Consider the following 18,999-nt stretch of genomic DNA (forward strand, 5'->3'; position numbering starts at 1 on the left):
TAGGAATGCCAGTGTATTTCTAAGATTGTATTTTGACTGACTGTTGCTTCAGATACCCCTTGGCGCCAGAGCACCCCTATCCAGCTCAACAACTCAGCTGCTACACTGCCGTATCACATTTTCTGAAGAATGCGCAGGACTACGGGGTGGACCCGAAACGGATCGTGCTGGCTGGCGACAGCAGCGGAGGCACACTTGTTGCCAGCACTGCTCAGCAACTTCTGATGACAAAGGACCTGCCACAGCCCCAGGCCCACATACTAATCAATCCTTACCTACAATGCCTGGATGTAAATTTACCTTCTTACCAGCAAAACCCGTCCATTCCCCCCTTAGTCAAGAAAGAGGCTGTTCGTCTTGGCACAATGTATCTCTCAGGAACCAGTGCTGGGGTCAATGAAATTATGGCCAATGCCCATGTCCCGCAGGAACTCATGGCAAAGTATCAGAAATGGATCAGTGCAGAACATATTCCGGAGGAATTTAAAGGCCGGGGTTACGTGCCGTTTGTACCTGGTCCATTTTCAGAAGATCTTTTCCAAAAATACAAAACAGTTTTCGACCCCATATTTTCCCCACTCCTGGCAGAAGACGCCGTCATCCAGCAGTTTCCAGAGACTTTCCTTTTAACCTGCGAATATGACATTTTCCGAGATGATGGCTTGCTCTATAAGAAGAGGCTGGAAGACAATGGTGTCCCTGTCACCTGGCTTCACCTCAAGGACGGATTCCATGGCATCACCTTGCTGATAGATATGGGGTCAATCCAGTTTCCAAGTACGAGGAAGAGTATGAATAGTGTAATCCAATTCCTAGAACGATTCTAGAAATCAAACAACCTCGTTCCTCTTCCTTGTTCATCTAGCCCTTACCTTACAGATCTGGATCTGAAGAGGTTATACCCTATAATTTCATTCATCTGTCCTGCTTAACTGACCTGAAGATGGTCCACCAACCCTTTGAAGAGACACATCCTTGCCCTCTCCAGCTCGTTCATAGCCCACCACTCAGGTAGCCTGGTGTCAGGCTGTGCAGGAAACTGTGGTTTTCCCTCTTACTCAAAAAACAGAATTTCCCATATGACAATCTAAGTGGCACAGAGGAACAGTTGGGTGAGTGGCCAGACGTCTAACTTTTGCGCTCTCCTTCTCCCTATAGTCAGGACAGTGGTTCTTTGGAATATCAAACTGTTGTGGAAAAAACCACGATACTTACATCAGAAGACAAGACCACGAAGGGTTGGAGAAAACAGGCTTTATTTGTGCACAATGGTTCAGAGCATTCACATGACAAATTCTGAACCCTGAGCTATTCTCAGGGAGTAGTTCTTATAGCATTAACCACCCACGCCTTAGCCTTAGGGTGGCTCTTATCTACCTTTGACACACTAAAACAGAGAAGTTTATATCTTGAAGCTACATAAGTAAAAGGAGAAGTTCACACAAACGGTTGTCTTACCACACCTTTCTGCACGGGTGCTATCTTACAACATCTGTGACTTTTAGTTGACACTGACACTTCTTGTAAAATGGTTTCTACATAGCATGAACACATCTCTATAATTATGACACACAGATTATATGATTTAGGTTACATTGCACAGCCAAACTTAATATTATCTATTAACTATTATCAGCAACAAGCATTTCTATTAAGATATAGATATATTTTGATGAACTTTGCCTGCCCACCTCAAAACTTATGGAGAATGTTGAACATGACAGCACAAGGAAACAAAAGCCCATCACCAGCCATCAACATCCCAATGAACCAATAGGAAGGCATCACATAATTGCGACTCACAGAATAGCCCAAAGTGCATATAGGTAGTCCTTGACTAACGATAACAATTGAGCCCAAAATTTCTGTTGCTAAGTGAAACATTTGCTAAGTGAATTTGCCTCATTTTACGACCTTTCTTGTCACAGCTGCTAAGTGAATCACTATAGTTGTTAAATTAGTAACACGGTTGTTAAGTGAATCTGACTTCCCCATTGACAGAAGGCAGCAAAAAGTAATTACATGACCCCAGGACACTGCAACCATCATAAATATGAGTCAGTTGCCAAGTTTCGGAATTTTGATCATGTGACTCTGGGGATACTGCAGCGGTCTTAAGTGTGAAAAACGGTTATAATCACTTTTTTCAGTGCCGCTGTAACTTTGAACAGTCACTAAACGAAGTGTTGTAAGTCAAGGACTACCTGTATTCCAGTAAAGAGAGGTTTCATGAGGATGGGCTCGGCAAGGGTTTGAATGCTCAGAACAGTAAACCTCTGGTCCTGGTGACCGACTCAGATTGGATCTTGCAACGTTATCCTGGGAGATGTATATGTGCCTTCATTTGTCATGGAAAACCCAGTGCAGCTCTTTCAGGAGACCATTATTCCCACAGGCAGACCAAAAAATGAACGAAAAAAGGGAATCAGCCCCCAAAAGCTCTGGAGGCCTATTGTGCTAGCCTCCCCCTCACCCATTGGCATAGGTTCTGTTTCCTAACAGGACCTTGCCTTGAACCGTGCCTTCCTCTCCTCTGTCTCTGAAGAGGCGTTTCTCTCCAAGAAGACTGATGCAGTAAGATCTTAAGGGACCTCTCCTTGTTGACGCTTCCATCTCGACTCTTCCTGTATCCGCTTTCCTTGCTCCCCCTTTGCTTTAGCTGCAGGTGGTCCCCGGTTGCTGAGCTTCTAGAATAGTGACAACTGACTTCATGTAAACCTTTTGAGCTTCAGTAAAGACTCAAGCAACAAATCCCAGTCTGTTTCATTTCTATTTCATTTCAGATTCATTTCTGCCCACCGCAAAGGGCAAGGAGAGAAAAGGGGAAGGTGGCGCAGAGGTGTTGTAAATGGCATGGCTATGTTGACAGAATGGGGTATGTGGGTCCGTGTCTGTGTGTGTGTTGGAAGGGCACGAACTAGCAAGCCCCTTTGGTGGGCAGAAGATTGTCAGTCCCTCATGAAACGGTGTGTGTGTTTGTGTGTCCCTGTCCGCAGCTCCTCTGCGATCAGGGACTGCAGGGGAAAAAGTCAGGGAATTGCACAGCCGGTGTCCAAATGGAGGCAGAGATGCTGACACAAACATATAGTTTTATATAAATAAACATATTAATAGTAAATAAGATAATCAGGCAAACAGCAGCATATCAGGTAAATCAACGTATTATGAGGTAAATTATAGAGGGCACTCAGAGGAAAAAAGGCGGGAAACAAAGAACCTCCCCCTTTTCACTCAAGGTAACCAATCAAAGCTTAGATTGCCTCATACAGTAGCCAGCCCTCTTCAACCAATCAGCTATAACTGTGTGTTCTGATTCATTGTCCAACCCTTCACTGCTCCTGCTATTAAATTAAATATCTTAAAAAAGAAGAGGAAAATGTGGAGAGGAAAGATGAACCAAGCCCCAGATTCGTCCTCAACCTGAATTAGGCAAAACAGCAACTGCCTCATCGGACAAGCCAGAATGGGTCTGTGAAAACCCAGGTAGTCCTCGACTTACAAATGCAATTGAGCCCAAAATTTCTGTTGCTCAGTTAGACAGTTGTTAAGTGAATTTTGCCCCATTTTACAACCTCTCTTGCTGTGTTTGTTAAATGAATCACTGCAGTTGTTAAGTTAGTAACACCGTTGTGAATCTAGTTTCCTCATTGACTTTGCTTGTTAGAAGTTCACAAGAGGTAATCACATGATTCCGGCACACTGCAACTGTCATAAATATGAACCATCCAAAGAAATATCTTGTCTAGTTTAATGAAGAGAAGGACTAGGTGTCACATGATAGCAGTGTTCCAATATTTCAGGGGTTTCCAGAGAGAAGAGGAAGTCAGTCTATTCTCCAAAGCACCAGAAGGCTGGACAAGAAACCATGGATGGAAACTAATCAAGGAGAGAAGCAACCTGGAACTAAGGAGAAACTTCCTGACAGTTAGAACAATTAATCAGTGGAACAACCTGCCTCCAGAAGCTGTGAATGCTCCAACACTGGAAGTTTTTAAGAAGAGACTGGACAGCCATTTATCTGAAATGGTATAAGGCAAAGGTCCCCAATCTTTTGGGCACCAGGGACTGGTTCCATGGAGAGAGGTTTTTCCATGGACTGGAGGGTGTGTGGTTTTGTGTGCTGCCTGCATCCCATGGATGGGCCGTTGCTTGTTTGTGTGGCCCAGTTGCTGGCATGCTGCAGCCTGGTACCGGTCCACAGACCGGGGGTTGGGGACCCCATATATAGGTTTGCTGCCTGAGCAGAGAGTTGGACTAGAAGACCTCCAAGGTCCCTTCCAACATTATCATTATCATCAGCAGCATCCAAATTTTGATCACATGACTGCGGGGATGACGTTATAACTTCAAACAGTCACTGAATGAACTGTTGTAGCTTGAGGACTACCTGCACTTGACTTTGCAGAAGAGTTTCCTTTAAGCCAAGCAGCCTTTCTCTCCTGGAATTCCCTAAAGTTGTTTTTAAGAGGGACAACAGGATGGCACCAGGAGGAGGAGACTTTGCCCCATGGTGGGGGGAAAGGGCCACTCCCAAAGGTTTCATGTAGAGCAAGGGTGTCAAACTCAATTTCATTGAGGGCCTCATCAGCATTATGGTTGCCCTCAAAGGGCCAGTTGCTGACTCCTTCTCTCCCTCAGGCTTCCTCCACAGAAGCCTCACTTATGCCATCCCCTTCTCTCCTTCAGGCTTGTCCCACCGACATCTCTCCTCCCTATTGCCTTCTCTGCTCTCTCACTCCTCCTTTCTACCCAAACCCCTCCTTTTTATATTCTCCTCTCCCCCATGCGTTCACTCACTGCCTGGCTGGCTTTTTCACACAGCACTCATTGACTGGAGCTGCATGTGCTGATTCTGGGGTTCCTGCCAAGCCACGGCAGCCTCACAGCTCCAGCTGACTCTTCCCCTGAAGACTGCGTGCAGCTGCCAGCCACCCCGAGGCTGTTGGAAGCCCCAATCAGCTGGAGCCACACGGGCCGATCCCAGGGCTTCAGCAGAGCCCCAGCAACACTGCAGCTCCAGCTGATTCTCCCCGGGCCTCTCTGGTGCTGCTGCAGCTTCAGCTCACCCCCCTCCCACTACATACTCTATTCAGACTGTGAGTTAAAAACGCCTTCTTTAAATCAAGTCAGATAGATAACTCAGTAGAAATGGTTTCATAACAAAAAGAAATATATTTTGATCAGAAAGATTACAAAGATTACTTGCATTCATGCTGTGTTGTTACTTCTGGAAATTACATCTTTTGTTGATTCCTACAGGTAAAAGGATGATGCTCTCTTCCATACCATCTTTATAACTGCGCAGGCTCATTGGGTGACATCTGATAGCCCATGCTTCTTTCAGACAAAGACATTCCAATCTGACTTGTGTCCAGGAAGTCTCCCAATGCCCTTTAGAAACTCCTTCCACTGACATACTGATACATGCTCTCTAGTTAGGGTTACATAGAGCTATATGAGGTTACATAGATCTATATGGTTCAGAATACTCCCGGCTTGGAAATTTATATTTCCACTACTAACTAGCTGAAATAGCAAAAAACATAGCATTAAGGCAGTGGTAGTCAACCTGGTCCCTACTTCCCACTAGTGGGCATTCCAGCTTTCCTGGTGGGCGGTAGGGGTTCAATCGAGCCGTTTAAATTTTCGGAACCATCGAGCCCTCCGATCGGCTCACAGAGCTTTCCAGAAGGCGCGGGGTGTTAGCCTCAGCTGTGGAATCCCGCACGGAGCTCTCGGAGGCCAGAGAGCCTCGCCGAGGCGCGCCGTTGTTGCGAGGCTCCAGTCGACTTCCTCGACGATCCGTATCACAACAGAGGCTGCGCAACAAGATAAAACCGCAAGTGCCTCATTTTTGGCTCCGGGGGGTGGAAATTAAAGGCACAACAAACAACAAGCTTCCCCTCAGGGCCCCTCAAGGCTGGGAAGGCCTGGCCAAAATACAAGCGGCTGCTAATTTTGGCGCGGCTGCCATTTTGAGAGCCACACAGAGCCCTCAGTCATAGAGGTTTCAGGCATCTCTGACAAGAACCAGGCTCTCTCTTCATCCTACTGTGACAGGCACTGATCGGGGCAAACCAAACTCCACTGAGCATTCCCTCAAGACCAAGGTAGAGGCCATGTCTCAAAAAAAGAAATACGCTTGTGGCTATTTGCCAGTGTATCTGAAGATGGGTTTCATAGAATCTGTTGTAAATAAACAACACCCAATGTATTTATGTGTCATAAAACATTATCCAATGAGGCAATGAAGCCAAGTCGATTGCGAGAACATCTTTCTACAAAGCATCCAAATGATAAGGACAAGCCCATTGAATATTTTCAGGAAATATATAAAAATTTCAAAATCGTTCAACAATCGTTGCATCATTTAAGAAACACTCTGCAGCGAACGAAGATGGATTAATTTGCGCTTATTGCATTTCACAATTAATTGCAAAAAGTGGTAAAAGCTATAATATTGGAGAAACAGTAATAATACCCTCTACAAAAGAATTTATTTCAACAGTAATGCATCAGGATATACCTGAAAATTTAAAAACGTTGCCCCTAAGCGATAGCACAGTAAAGCGACGAATTGATGAAATGGCAGTTAATGTTGAAAAAAACCTGATAAGTATTCTCCAAAATATTTCATTTTCTATGCAATTGGACGAGTCTACCACTGCAGATAATAATGCTTAATTGATGACATATGTATGTTATTTTGATGAAAACAATACATAACAAGAAGAAATGCTATTCGCAATAAATCTCATTACAGATACAAGAGGATTATCTATATTTAATACTGTGAAATCATACTTTACAAAAAATAATATTCCTTTGAATAATATTGTTGCACGTGCTACTGATGGAGCACCATCAATGGTAGGTTGTTATCGTGGATTTGTTGCTTATTTGAAGGAAGAAGTGCCAAATGTTTTATGTATTCATTGTGTGGTGCACAGACAACATCTTGTAGGAAAACATCTAAGTACAACTCTCCATTCATCATTAACTATAATAATTCGAGCCATAAACAAGATCAAATCCAAACCAAAAAATGATAGAATGTTTCGACAACTTTGCCAGGACAATAATGAAGATTTTATTACGTTACTTTTGCACACAGAAGTTCGGTGGCTGTCAAAGGGTACATCTTTAGCATTATATGATAGTGTCATACAATTTTTGGAAAGTAATAATGAGACCAATCTGTGTCAACAGTTAAAAACAGTAAAGAATGATGCCTTTTATTTGGCAGATATTTTCAAGAGGTTTCATGATGTCAATTTGCAGCTTCAAGGAGCTAATAAGACTCTTATAGGTTGCCAAAGTATTGTGTCATTATTTATTGACAAACTTGAACTACTTCGTTATAATCTATTGAAGAGAAAATTTCATCAGTTTCCTGAATTATCATCTATAAAAGATGATGTAACTCCAGAGGATATTGACAGAGTCAGTAGCCACCTCAACGAACTTAAATTGGACATGGAAAAACGATTTGAAGATATTTTGAAATTGAAGGTGTATGACTGGATGAAAAATCCTTTTACCGCAAATATTGAAGAGGCTGATATAACTTGCCAAGAAGAACTGTTAGAAATTAGATATGATGAAGAAAGTAAACATAAATTCGATAGTGGTGGATATGAAAACCTATGGCAAAGTAAAAAAATGCCTGCCTTATATCCAAATATGTGGAAAATGATATTCAGTTTATTGATACCTTTCCCCTGCCTCCTATCTTGTAGAATCAGGCTTTAGTGCTGTTAATCATATTATGACCAAAGAAAGAAACCGGCTGAATATTTCCGAAAGAGGAAACCTTCGTTTGTTCTTTACAAAAATTGTGCCAGATATCCAGTATTTAGTTTCGCAGCATCAGCCTCAGGGATCTCATTACTAATTTAATTAATTAAATGTAATTTCATCAGAGTTCCTGTTTCTATAGTGGGGCAAAAAGGTATTTAGTCAGCCACCAATTGTGCAAGTTCTCCCACTTAAAAAGATGAGAGAGGCCTGTAATTGTCATCATAGGTAGACCTCAACTATGAGAGACAAAATGAGAAAACAAATCCAGACAATCACATTGTCTGATTTGGAAAGAATTTATTTGCAAATTATGGTGGAAAATAAGTATGTGGTCACCTACAAACAAGCAAGATTTCTGGCTCTCACAGACCTGTAACTTCTTCTTTAAGAGGCTCCTCTGTCCTCCACTCATTACCTGTATTAATGGCACCTGTTTGAACTTGTTATCAGTATAAAAGACACCTGTCCACAACCTCAAACAGTCACACTCCAAACTCCACTATGGTGAAGACCAAAGAGCTGTCGAAGGACACCAGAAACAAAATTGTAGACCTGCATCAGGCTGGGAAGACTGAATCTGCAATAGGCAAGCAGCTTGGTGTGAAGAAATCAACTGTGGGAGCAATAATTAGAAAATGGAAGACATACAAGACCACTGATAATCTCCCTCGATCTGGGGCTTCACACAAGATCTCACCCCGTGGGGTCAACATGATCACAAGAACGGTGAGCAAAAATCCCAGAACCACACGGGGGGGGCCTAGTGAATGACCTGCAAGAGAGCTGCGACCAACGTAACAAAGACAACCATCAGTAACACACTACGCCGCCAGGGACTCAGATCCTGCAGTGCCAGATGTGTTCCCCTGCTTAAGCCAGTACATGTCCGGGCCCATCTGAAATTTGCTAGAGAGCATTTGGATGATCCAGAAGAGGATTGGGAGAATGTCATATGGTCAGATGAAACCAAAGTAGAACTGTTTGGTAGAAACACAACTCGTCGTGTTTGGTAAGTAATTATTATTACTATTTTTTATTAATTTTTTTTTTAATTTTACAATAAAAACCCCCTTCCCCAATCCCTCCCAACCCACCCCAAAACCCTCCCCCGTTCTTCCCAGAGCTGAATACAGGCTTAACTAGATCTTAAAAGAAAAAAAGTTTTAAACCCAAATAAACCTTAAGCAAATATAATTACACACAATAAACAAATTGTAAAATACTTTAACTCCATTATATATAAGAAACAAAAAGAGGAAAAACAAAAAAGAAAATAAAAAGAAATTAAAAAAAATAAAAAATTAAAGAATAATAACAATTACACTTCTAAATAATATCTTAAACTTATATAAATTATTCAAAAGCTAGATAATATTTTCTTATATCATACTTATATTGTATAAAATTTATCCATCTTTTCCACACCGAAAGATACTTCTCTTGCGATTGATCTTTCAAGAAAGCCGAAATTTTTGCCATTTCCGCTAAGTAGGAAACTTTAAAAAACCATTCTTGCAAAGTAGGCAAAAATTCCTTCTTCCAATATTGCCCTATTAACAACCTAGCCGCAGTAATTAAATTTAACATTAAAATAATCTCTTTATCATCACAATCAGAAACAATACCCAACAAAAACAATTGTGGAGTAAATTTTATCCTTCTTTTAAAAATTCTTTGAATATTCCACCATATCTTAATCCAAAAAGCTTTAATACTTTTACATGACCACCAAATATGATAAGCAACCACATCTCCAACATTTAGGCTGCAGGTTTGGATACATACGAGACATTTTTTGTGGATCAAGGTGCCATCTATAAAACATTTTATAAAAGTTTTCCCGTAAGTTTTGGGCTTGCGTGAATTTAACATTCCTCACCCAAATAATCTCCCAAGTATCTAATAAAATTGGTTCATCAAAATTTTGTGCCCACTTAACCATACAATCTTTAACTAGCTCTGCTTCTGAGTCCAGTTCCACCAAGACACCATCAATTCTTTTAATATGGGTTTGACTTTGATCTCTAATTTGTTTTAACAAAGTCTCATCCTCTCTAAGCAAGCCCACCTTATAATCTATCTTCCACCTTTCCAATAATTGTCTATACTGAAACCATGAATAAATAATATTTTCTTGTACTAATTCATCCATAGATTTTAATTGCCAATTTTTACCATCCCACTTAAGTAATTGTGTATAAGAAGTAATATCCATCTTAACTCCTCTCCTTATTCCTTCTATTGCATGCCATGGAATAGCCCATAATGGAATTCTTGAATCACTTCTATAGTATTTCTTCCAAACCCAAAGTAAAGAAATTCTTAAGATATGAGATCTAAAGACCCTATCAACCTTTTTATTATAAATTAAATAGGCATGCCATCCAAAAAGTAAATCCCATCCCTCCAACCCTGTACTCAGCTCTGGGAAGTGGGGGAGGGAGAGGGGGGGTTCGGGTGGGTGGGCTTTGGGGTGTATACTGTAATTTTTATAAAACTTTTCAATAAAAAAAAGAAAAGGTTTCATGTTCTCACAGTCTTTAGCGGAATTGTAGAAATTTCATTTCTCCATCTAATCCAGTTCTTTCTCTTGTCGTCTGCTGTCTCCTGGTTTTGCCACGCCCACCTTCCAGAAGCCCCAAAGGTGATTTTTCAAGAGGCAGCTGGACTTTCACAACAAAGTCCAGTTGCCTCTTGAAAAAGCACCTTTGGGACAACCGTGACCTGGATGACTGAAAACCTCCATGGACATCCATTATCCAGAACTTTTTTCCCTCATTATTGTTATTTAATGGGGAACCCCAAATATTCTCAGAGAGTCTACTTCTAAATAGTTTGGTGTGAGCTCTAACCATCTCCCAATCTTAATTCCAACAGGATCTGAATGGAAAAGTGTAACAGAGGGGCAACTATGTGGGAATTTCTCTGAAGAAACTGAGCAGGAACCCTTTGAAGAGAAAGTCTGGAACCGAATTCAACCCTCACACCAAGAAGGAAGCCAACAAGAAGAATGGATCGATAAACCCCTTCCTTGTTCCGTTGGAGAGTTCCATCAAATCTCACTGCAGCAAAAAAAAAAAAAAAAAAAACCAGGAAGGAGAGGAAAGAAATGGATGTCTCAGTGATCCCTGGGAAATATCTGCCGAGATTGAATCCCAGAAAAGTATTTTGGGGAAGAACACCAGAGACAGGGAAATACTTTATAAAGAAGAGAGTTCATATGCATTTCTGGAAAACCAAGAGAAGTTTCTAGTTCCTTTATTCCTCCATCGTATCAGGCTGTCCATGCTGATGGACAACATCAACCCTCCGATTTCAGCAAAAGCTTTCATGGTCCATCCAACCTGCTGACACCGCCGAGAATCCCTAAAGTGGAGAAGTTGTATAAATGCTTGGAATGCGGGAAGTCCTTCAGTCGCAGCGCCCATCTGATGTCCCACCAGATCATCCACACCGGAGAAAAGCCGTATACGTGTTTAGAGTGTGGGAAGAGCTTCGTTCAGAGCGCCCACCTCGCCTCCCATCAAATTATCCACACAGGGGAGAAGCCGTACCAGTGCTCGGAATGCGGGAAAAGTTTCAACAAGAGCACCAACTTCGTGAGGCATCAGAAGATCCACAAAGGAGAGAAGCCGCATCAGTGCGCCGATTGCAACAAGACTTTTTCTGACAAACCGAGTCTCATTCAGCACCAAAGGGTTCACACGGGGGAGAGGCCATACAAATGTTACGAGTGTGGGAAGAGTTTCAGTCATAGGGGCAGCCTCAATGCGCATCAGCGGATGCACACGGGGGAGAAGCCGTACGGCTGCAAGGACTGTGGGAAGAGCTTTCGGGATCAGTCCAGCCTTATTAGACATAAGAGAACCCACACCGGGGAGAAACCCTACACCTGCTCCGAGTGTGGGAAAAGCTTCAGCCAGAGCACAAACCTGACTTTGCATCAAAGGGTGCACACCGACGGGAAGCTTCCAGAAGAGTCTCCCCAAATACTTAACACAGGGATGGCCATGTTAGTCTTTCCACCAAATCCTGCAAATGATTTAGTGGCACTTGAAAGCTAACATTTAGTGGTACTTGGCTCAATAGTACTAACTGTGAGAGGGATTGTCCTGGTGGACAATCATTTAAATATGAGCCAGCAGTGTGCTGCAGCCGCCAACCAAGCCAACACAATTCTAGGCTGCCTTAATAGAGGGATAGAATCAATATCATGTGAAGTGTTAATAAGGGTTTACAATGCCTTGGTAAGACCACACTTGGAATACTGCATCCAGTTTTGGTTGCCACGGTACAAAAAAGACGTTGAGATTCTAGAAAGAGTGCAGAGAAGAGCAACAAAGATGATTAGGGGACTGGAGGTTAAAACATATGAAGAACAGTTGCAGGAATTGGGTATGTCTAGTTTAATGAAAATAAGGACTAGGGGTGACATGATAGCAGTGTGTCAACAGCCAGCTCGAGAATCCAAATAAAGCTCCAGCTTCATTCTGTTTCCAAAAATCTTACTGTTTATTAAGTTGATTGATTTTGCTGAAACAAAACTAACTCTGAGGTTCTAACACCAATTCATAGACTTAAACAATAATTTTCCCAGCCAAACCCCCAATGTCTTACGTAGTCCGTATAAACAAGTTGTGTTTGTTATGGGAACTGTCTGCTTCAAATCCACACCTGTTCTGGTGTCCTTGAAAAGGTTTCAGGTTCTCACAGTCTTCAGCGGAATTGTACAAATTTCATTTTCCCATCTAATCCACTGGAAAGTAAGACTCCCTCCCCCCTTACTCTAAAGGCAAGTTGAAATGCAGAGGAACATAGCTGTCAAAGTTTCATCCTTGAGACAGTGTTCCATTATTTGAGGGGCTGCCACAAAGAAGAGGGGGTAAACCTATTTTCCAAAGCACCAGAAGGCAGGACAAGAAGCAATGGATAGAAACTAACAAGCAGAGAAGCAACCTAGAACTAAGGAGAAATTTCCTGAAAGTCAGAACAAATTAATCAATGGAATAGCTTGCTTCCAGAAGTTTAATGGGAGTGCTCCATCACTGGAGGTTTTCAAGAAGAGATTGGACAACCATTTGTCAGGAATGTTATAGGGCCCCTTGTTTCTATAGAGGGTTGGACTAGAAGACCTCCAAGATCTCTTCCGTTATTGTCTTCTGTAAATCCATGTGGCCAGCTTGCACTCCTGCAGGCAATGCTTTCACTGACTTTGCTGGGGCCCTGTCACCACTGTTGTGACTGCTCTTCTCTGCCTGCTGATTTGAAGAATGCCGAGATTGGACTCTCCAGTTCTCTCCCACAGGCCATCTTGCAACAGGTGTGGCAACCAGAGAAGACACAAGAGAATGCCAGAGTAGCTTCCAAAGGTGGGGGGGGCAAGGAAACCATGATCCTCCCCAGGGCACAGCTCAGCCCCCTCCCCGAGGGCCACCATCAGCATTCCCAGCTCTTTTTTTCTTCCCTTCCTTCTTCCCCAATCACCTTTCCACTTTATGAATTTCTATTTGCGTATATAGGTATTCCCCGACTTACAGCAGTTTGCTTAGTGACCGTTCAAAGTTACAACAGCACTGAAAAAAGTAACTTACGTCTGATTTACACCCCCTGTCATGGTTCCGACAGATGACACTCTTCAAAAGAACTTTGAGGCATTGTTTACCTTAAAGGATCTTTTATTCGAGTAGCATAATACCGGCACTTACATAATCGAAGCCAAAAACTGAATTCCCCCCCCCCCGGCACATAGTATCAAAGCACAATTCCCTCCCTCCTCCAATTAACAGTCATAAATCACATTCCCCAATTAGCTTGAAGTGTGGGGTTCTTCTCCAGCTCTCCAGCCTGCCAATTCTTTATCAGCTCTGGCTCAATAACCTTGATTCTCACGCTACGTTTTAGTGTTGTTATGTCTAGCTGGACTCTGGAATCTGAAACAAAAAAAGCATTGTTGGTAAAACTTTCTGTCAGACCCAGCGCACCACCCACCCTCCAGTAGCCCCGTTACCGGCTCACACAATGGCAACATTGGAGAGGCCCCAACAGCTGATCCGGTGGGTCCGCGTTTCGCGCCGCCATTGCAACCACGGAGATGGGCAACCGGGATTCCTAGAGTGGCAGCTCCGTGTTTCGCACTGCTATTGCAACCACCGAGATGGGAAACCGGGATTCCTAGAGCGGCAGCTGATGAGCCCATGTGACTAGCTAGGATGGCTAGTAATTGATATACTTAGATGGCTAGTAACAACAGCACAGACGAAACGCGGTGAACGGAGGGGAGGCTTCTTCGTACTTATGTTTTTTGGACTTCCAAGTGTCGCTGGGTCTGTCATTAGTGGACGTTGGAGCAGAGGACTGGACGGTAAAGCAGAGTGTTGCCGGCTTTGTTCATTTCACTTCTATGTGTGGGGCGTGGACTGGGGCAGGAGAGCACAGCATTGTTAATTAAGTTATTGGTGGGGTGTGGGTTATCAACTGGGGTTGGGCTAGGCGAGGGTGGAGTATGGTCATGGGTGGTAATTGGGGTGTGTGCTCTGGGCGTGGTAGGTGGCTGTATTTAAGGCACTGGAAGGAGGTTACTTCCAGTGCTAACTTAATGTCAACACAGTGCATTAAACTTGTTGATTGTTCAATGTTCCTGTTTCTTGGCTTTTGTGAAGCACTACCAGGACGTTCTTGCAGTAAGTTAGATGGGCCTTATCCACCTGGCGCCATTTACTGGAGTGGGCACAACATCTCTTTGAAGTGTGGACAGACCACCAGAATCTAGCAGTTCTACAAACGCCTGGGCGGTTGTCTCCTAAACACGTGCGTTGGGTGCAATATTTCCAACGTTTCCGATTCCAACTTAAAGTCGTTCCAGGGGGGAGAAATTTCCTAGCGGATGCCCTCTCTCGCCTACCGCAATATGATAGTACGAGGGAGGAGGTGGTCCAGGCCATTATGCCCCCTTATAGCGTCGGAGATCTGCATGTAGATTCCTGCTCGAAAATGACATTGTTTGAGGATGAGGTGAGAACAGCTTTATTACAAGATCCTTGGTTGTTGAATAATCCCGGGTTACTTACAAACCGGAATGGTTTAGCATGGTATGGCAATAGACTATATATTCCCCAGGGATTACGAGATTGCGTTTATCACCGTTGTCATGATGCTAAATTAGCCGGCCATTTCGGTTTCCTGAAGACGTTACACCTAGCCAGACGTCAATTTTGGTGGCCTGGAATGAGAAGAGACATTGAAACTTATGTGAAGGGCTGTCACATCTGTGCACAATCAAAGGTAGTACCCAAAAAACCAGTGGGACTGTTACAACCAGTATCTGATCCAAATCAGCCATGGCAGGACATTGGAATGGATTTTATAGTTGACTTACCGGAGGTACAGGGTTATACCATTATATGGACAGTGGTTGACTTGTTTTCAAAACAAGCCCATTTCATACCCTGTAAGGGATTGCCGTTGGCAAGAAGACTGGCCAGAATGTTTTTAACACATATTTATCGTTTGCATGGGGCACCTCGTCAAATTATTTCGGACCGTGGCATACAATTTACGGCTCAATTCTGGCGTCAGTTCCTTCGATTCATTGGTACTGCTCAAGGTCTCAGCTCTGCGTATCATCCCAGTACCAACGGGGCAGTGGAGTGGGCCAATGCTGCTGTCGAGCGATATCTGAGGAGCTACGTATCCTATCAACAGTCGAATTGGGTGGAATTGGTGCCATTAGCGGAAGTCGCATATAATAACGCAGTACATAAGAGCACCGGCCTCACACCATTTCAGGTGGTGTATGGACGCGACTTTGTCCCGATGCCAGAGTGTGGGTCCCAGGAATCCCAGCCTCGTCACCCCAATGAATGGTTTAACCACGTAGGTGAGGTATGGGGTACAGTGAAAAAGGCCCTGATAAAAGCAGAACAAGCAACTAAACACCAGGCGGATAAAACTCGTAGCTTACAGGTTCAGTTTTGGGTGGGGGATCTAGTGTATTTATCGACTAAATATATAAAGTTGCAGGTGCCGTGCAAAAAACTAGCACCAAAGTACATCGGACCCTTCCGCATAGTCCAGATTATTAATCCGGTGACGGTGAAGCTTCATTTACCGAGTTTGCATGATAAGGTGCATCCAGTCTTTCACGTAAGCTTGTTGAAACCTGTAAGGGAGAAACCCCAAGAACAAACCCCAGGGCCCATCACCCCAGGGCGGTATGAAGTACAAGATATCCTGGATTCGCAGGTGAAGGGGGGTAAACTTTATTATCTAATCTTATGGAAGGGATATCCCCTGTCCGATGCCTCCTGGGTGTGGAAGGGGGATGTCTTTGCTCCCGACCTGATTCGTAGATACCATAGGAAATTTCCACGCAAACCTGGGGAGGGGCCGAATAACTCTTCATGTGCATGACAAAAGGCCTTACTCATCTTAGTATGCTTTCTTCCAGGGGGACATGTGGTGAGGGGGGCCGAATATCAGACCCAGCGCACCACCCACCCTCCAGTGGCCCCGTTACCGGCTCACACAATGGCAACATTGGAGAGGCCCCAACAGCTGATCCGGCGGGTCCGCGTTTCGCGCCGCCATTGCAACCACCGAGATGGGCAACCGGGATTCCTAGAGCAGCAGCTCCGTGTTTCGCACTGCTATTGCAACCACCGAGATGGGAAACCGGGATTCCTAGAGCGGCAGCTGATGAGCCCATGTGACCAGCTAGGATGGCTAGTAATTGATATACTTAGATGACTAGTAACAACAGCACGGACGAAACGTGGCGAACGGAGGGGAGGCTGCATCGTACTTATGTTTATTGGACTTCCAAGTGTCGCTGGGTCTGTCATTAGTGGACGTTGGAGCAGAGGACTGGACGGTAAAGCAGAGTGTTTCCGGCTTTGTTCATTTCACTTCTATGTGTGGGGCGTGGACTGGGGCAGGAGAGCGCAGCATTGTTAATTAGGTTATTGGTGGGGTGTGGGTTATCAACTGGGGTTGGGCTAGGCGAGGGTGGAGTATGGTCACGGGTGGTAATTGGGGGGTGCGCTCTGGGCGTGGTAGGTGGCTGTATTTAAGGCACTGGAAGCAGGTTCACTGGAAGTTAGCTTCCAGTGCTAACTTTATGTCAACACAGTGCATTAAACTTGTTGACTGTTCAACATTCCTGTTTCTTGGCTTTTGTGAAGCACTACCAGGACGTTCTTACACTTTCATCTTAATTACAGAGATTCTACCTGTTGTGTCCTGAGCCTGCTGAAGCATTCAGCAGGCTCAGCAATGTTGCAAATGGTCCCGGGCAGACCAAAAGCTGCCTGGGACCAGACTGGCTGTCGCCAGCCTTGCACGCATGCGCAAGGCACGAAAACAGCCAGCTTCCTATTGGCTGACACTGTCTGGGTTCAGGACTCTATAAATGGCCTGCGTGCCATTTTGCTGTTGCTGGTTGTAAGAAGAGATCAATAAAGAAGCTTGTTTGTTCACCATGTGTCTTTGCTTAATACCTCAACCTTGCAAACATAAAACAAACCGATAGTGATTGTTGCAATTTCCCCATCTACAAATGTCCCATTATTAAGGAAGGGCAAAGAACTGCATTTCAGGGCTCTGGATTGGAAGGGACCTTGGAGGTCTTCTAGTCCAACCCCCTGCTCAGGCAGGAAACCCTATATTGGGGTCCCCAGTCCCTGGACTGTGGCCTACTATTGGGCTGTGGCCTATTCGCAACCGAGCCACGTGAGCAGCCAGCCATTGTGTGTGTGCAGCTTGCGCAAGTGGGCTTGCATGCATGGGCATATACAGGTCAACTTACAATCAAGCTGTATGTGCCAGCCCGCTACTTGTACAAGTCAAGCTGCATGCATGTAGCCCTGTTTTCCCCTCCCCCCAAGCTTCCCTATACCATTTCAGACAAATAATTGTCCAATCGGGAGGCAGATTGTTCCACTGGTTAATTGTTCTAATTGTCAAGAAGTTTCTCCTTAGTTGTAGGTTGCTTCTCTCCTTGGTTAGTTTCCATCCGTTGCTTCTTGTCCTGCCCTAAGGCACTTTGGAGAATAGCTTGACTCCCTTTTCTTTGTGGCAGCCCCTGAGATATTGGAACACTGCTATGACGGCGATTTTAGACAATTTTAGTTGAACTGATCTGCCTCTGACCAGCAGAAGCAAAAATACCAAATTACAACTCAAATGGCAAAATCCACTCGGCATTAAACCTTGTTGAGGCTGTTGTCATCTCAAAATCTGTGTAAAGTCATTTTTCTGTGTCAGGGAACGTGGTGCCCAGAAGCTCACTCAGATTACAGTGTGCCTCTGAAAGCCATAATTAAGGAATACAGATAAATGAACCTCCTCATTTAATCTGTGGGGTGATCATAAAGTAAACTCAACCGATCTTGGATGATGTAACCCTCAAGAGAAAGACTTTTGAAAGAGATCTGTTTGTTCAGAACTTGTTGGTCCAGTTAAATAGTGAATAAAAAAAATGATCGGTTGACCGATCATACCTGTTGAAATGGTATAAGAGAAGGCATCGTGGTGTACGTGTCACCTATTGTTAAAAGAACTAAGGGCAATATAGAGCTCACGGACCAAGAAGAAAGCAAATTAAGCTTTAAGACAATTTTCTTTGGCCAGATAGGGGAAAAGAAATCCCATCTCTGATCTCAGGACCTTTCCACCATGGAAACGATATTGGGCCAAACCCTGTGGATGTTGGTATTTTACTTTTGCATTTCAATCACGTTGTTATTCCTCGGGTGGATCCTTTACTTTAATATCATCGGCATGCATATCCCGCCAGGAATCAGCCAGGGGAGAAAACTGCGCCTTCTCTATTTGTTTGTAAGAATTCTTTTCGCACTGGTAAGTCTCTGCCTTTGGACTCTAGCTTTGCTTTCAGTTGGTTTGCCTGAATGGCACAGTCCTACACTTGGTGTACCTGAGGATGCACAAGCAAGCTCAGAGAGCACCAAGGACCCCTCCTTTCAACCCTGAGCTCCAAATAGTCTCTTTTATTAGAACTCACTCTGGATAGCATCTAAACCAGTGGTTCTCAACGTTTGTGTGACGGCGACCCCCATCACACAAACGTGCCGTGCATGCGCAGCGCGCATGCGCGGTGGCGCCCCATGCGCTGTGCGGCGGCGCCCCCATGCGCGGTGCGCATGCACGGCGGCGCCCCCTGAGGGGGGAAAATGGCGGATCGCC

At 44.1% G+C, this 18,999-nt stretch overlaps 1 protein-coding gene and 1 pseudogene across 1 annotated transcript; both read left to right on the forward strand.

Moving 5' to 3' along the window:
* Nucleotides 1-52: 52 nt before the first annotated feature.
* LOC120298397 (arylacetamide deacetylase-like 3) lies at nt 53-1,481 on the forward strand (the record flags this gene model as incomplete). Its single annotated transcript, XM_039322137.1, has 1 exon — nt 53-1,481. A coding segment is annotated over one exon (775 nt), but the record flags the coding sequence as incomplete, so codon positions are not given.
* LOC120298402 overlaps nt 944-18,999 on the forward strand; it is a 50,915-nt pseudogene continuing 32,859 nt past the window's right edge.

This window comes from Crotalus tigris, unplaced genomic scaffold (genome assembly GCF_016545835.1).
Source record: "Crotalus tigris isolate CLP2741 ecotype Arizona unplaced genomic scaffold, ASM1654583v1 scf7180000023854.80815, whole genome shotgun sequence".
NCBI classification, from domain to species: Eukaryota; Metazoa; Chordata; class Lepidosauria; order Squamata; family Viperidae; genus Crotalus; species Crotalus tigris.